The 2,729-nt window shown below is 43.6% G+C and overlaps 1 protein-coding gene across 1 annotated transcript in view; it reads right to left on the bottom strand.

Annotated features, from left to right (window-relative positions):
- Nucleotides 1-1,505: 1,505 nt before the first annotated feature.
- The window catches only part of Lamp5 (lysosomal-associated membrane protein family, member 5), a 12,503-nt gene continuing 11,279 nt past the window's right edge, over nt 1,506-2,729 (bottom strand). Inside the window, exon 6 of the mRNA NM_001014183.2 lies at nt 1,506-2,384. Coding sequence (NP_001014205.1) covers nt 2,206-2,384 — 179 coding nt within the window. The 3' untranslated portion in view covers nt 1,506-2,205. The remainder of the gene's footprint in view (nt 2,385-2,729) is intronic.

Raw genomic sequence — 2,729 nt, 5'->3', positions numbered from 1 at the left:
AAATGCCATGAGGATATTCCTGATCTACATTGCCATCTGAGGCCATTTTGATATCCAAGCACCGTGCTGTGCTAGTCCAACCCCTCATGTGACCTGTTTGGAAGAGCTGGCTCTGATAGCCTTGGTACATGAGAACTGACCCAACCCCTCATCTGTTGCAGCACTTGGGAGAGCAGTCCATGCTCAACATCATGCCTGGGCAGCACAGTAGAACTGGCCCTGGTGTCATGAGTCAGGGAGAGTGGGAGAGCTGGCCCAGCCCTTTGTCTGGACAAAGTATGAGAACTGATTCTAGTGGTGCCGGTGTCAGGCCCAGATTCAGGATTTGGCCCATCCCTACATCCCCATCTATGAACTGATAGAATGCATGAAGGGGCTGGTTCTACAGGTTCAAAACTACAGGATCTCCATGACACAAGGCAACAGTAGGATATCTTAAAGGAGTCCTGATAAGGATCAGGTATTGATAGTGTAACAGAAGCCAGAGACCTCAAACCAGACCAATGGCTTATTGCAATAAACATTCGCAAGTAAAGCTGTTTGGACAAAAGGACACAAGTGTGACACACTGAGCCTTCCATGGCAAAATGGGGTTTGGGGAGTGTTGTTTGTTTGTTTTGGTTTTCTATTTTCATTTTTATTTTTTTGTTTTCTTTGGGGGGTAAAGTTGTAAGAAATGAAAGGATGGGGAGATGAATGGGATTGGGGTGCATGATAATAAAAAATTTTTTAAAGCAAAACGCTACTGATGCACAAGCAAACAAAGAAATCAAAGAGGTTTTTGCACCTGACTTCATCACTCCCTCTACCCCTTATTTATATTCCAGTTATATGAGAGGAACAGACATCCTCTGTTCGAAGTTCACACCATAGTGTTACAGTTCCATAAAGACCAAGGATGGAGGCCTTTCACCCCTGAGCCTAAAGAAACCCTGTCTTCTTTATAAAGGATTCTGTTTACTACAGCTATCCACATAAGCTCATATATTTGAATGCTTAGTCAGTGGGTTTGGGAGGTGTGGTATTGTTGGAGTAGACCCGGCCTTATTGAAGGAAATGTGTCACTGGGGGATGCGCTTTGAGGTTTCAAATGCTCAAGCCAGACGCAGTAGTGTCTCTCTTTTCCTACTACCTGACACTCCAGATGTAGAACTCTCAGCTCCTTCTACAGCATCGTGTGTGCTTGCATGCTGCTGTACGTCCACCATGATGACAATGAACCAAACCTCTGATCTCTAAGACAGTGCAGTTAAACTTCTTCCTTTATAAGAGTTGCCAGGGGCATGGTGTCTCTTTAAATCAATAGAAATCATAAGACAAGCTATGGAAAACCAACATTCTCCTCATTTCATTCCTGCTCTCTCTCTCTCTCTCTCTCTCTCTCTCTCTCTCTCTCAAAATAGAAAAATAATTTTGATTTTAATCCACTTTGCCTCTCTGCTTGCTAAAGAAATCATTGTAGTTTTATTTCCTTGTTTCAAAAAGAGCAGCCAAAAGTCGGGGTGTAGTGCTGTTTTTTTCTTTTTAATTCATTTTCAAAAGCAAACTCACATAAATTCTTGAGGTCCCCTCACTTGGAACCGACACATTATGAATTCCAAACAACCGTGCATAGTGACATTAGACGGGTTCTTGTGCTGCAGAGTCACTGGGTGCAGGTAGCAGTGAAACATTCCCAAAACAATCACTAGACATGCAGAGTGCCAGCCAGAAGCATGGGTCACTTTCAGGGGTCTTGCTGCTTGCAAGGAGCATGAGGTTGTATTTTGTGTGCATTGAAAACTGTGTAATATGCCAGCTGAGGCCAAGGGACTGAAGCACCCGGTGTCTTTAGATCTAAAGAGGTCTCCCAAAGGAAGTGGTCCACTTTCTAAATATAAGGACCATATCGTCCCTTCTACATGCTGTAGACTTACAAAGTCAGAGAGCCAAAGTTAAGCCATCATGAGCACGAAAGCTGTTACCCTACTCACCCACCCTTACTGCCCAGCATGGACACAACAGTCACCATTAATCCCCCAAACCCCAAGGCCTGTCTTTCATCCCTGGGTTTAAGCATGGACACAGGCCAGTCAGACCTCAGGTGCCTGGGCCTGTTGGAGTGTAGCTATGTTGGTGGATCCTGTATACAGGTGAAAAAGTGTCATTGCCACTCTACGTCATCCGGTTTGGGGGCAGGACGTGGAGGCTGTCTGCCTGATGGCTCTAGCCCATGTGCTTGTACTGGGAACGGTCTCTGGGGATCTGCACTTGGTTGGCAGTCATTTTGTGATGAATGTGGTAAATCACAAGTGTTATGACAATGACCAGGCCTAAGATGAGGCCCAGGATCAGGGGCAGGGTCTCTTCCAACTGTTCTCGCTCATCCACTGGACATTTATGCTCTGAAATGAGAAAGGAGAAAGCAGTGAAAACTAGTGACATATTCTGAATCCTAGTCTCTCCTAGCAGAAGCAGGACAGAGCCAGAGGTGAAACCATCTCCCGGAGAAGCCTTTGTAGATTAGTGGGTCATATTTTCCTTTCACTTAGCCTTAGCATTTCTACATAGATACAAGGTTAGTATATATCAATTTAGCAAGACAATATTTAGTTATTATATTCCTGGCAGCCATCAAAAATTCCAGGAAATCTACTTAATTTTAAATTTACTTGAATAGTTTAAGTCTCTACTGTTTTAGAATTAAATATATCTACTATCATTTTTTCCCATTTTTTTAATCTTTTAAT

This window comes from Rattus norvegicus, chromosome 3 (assembly GCF_036323735.1).
Source record: "Rattus norvegicus strain BN/NHsdMcwi chromosome 3, GRCr8, whole genome shotgun sequence".
In the NCBI taxonomy this organism is placed as follows: domain Eukaryota; kingdom Metazoa; phylum Chordata; class Mammalia; order Rodentia; family Muridae; genus Rattus; species Rattus norvegicus.
This window is presented reverse-complemented; position numbering and strand designations above follow the sequence as displayed.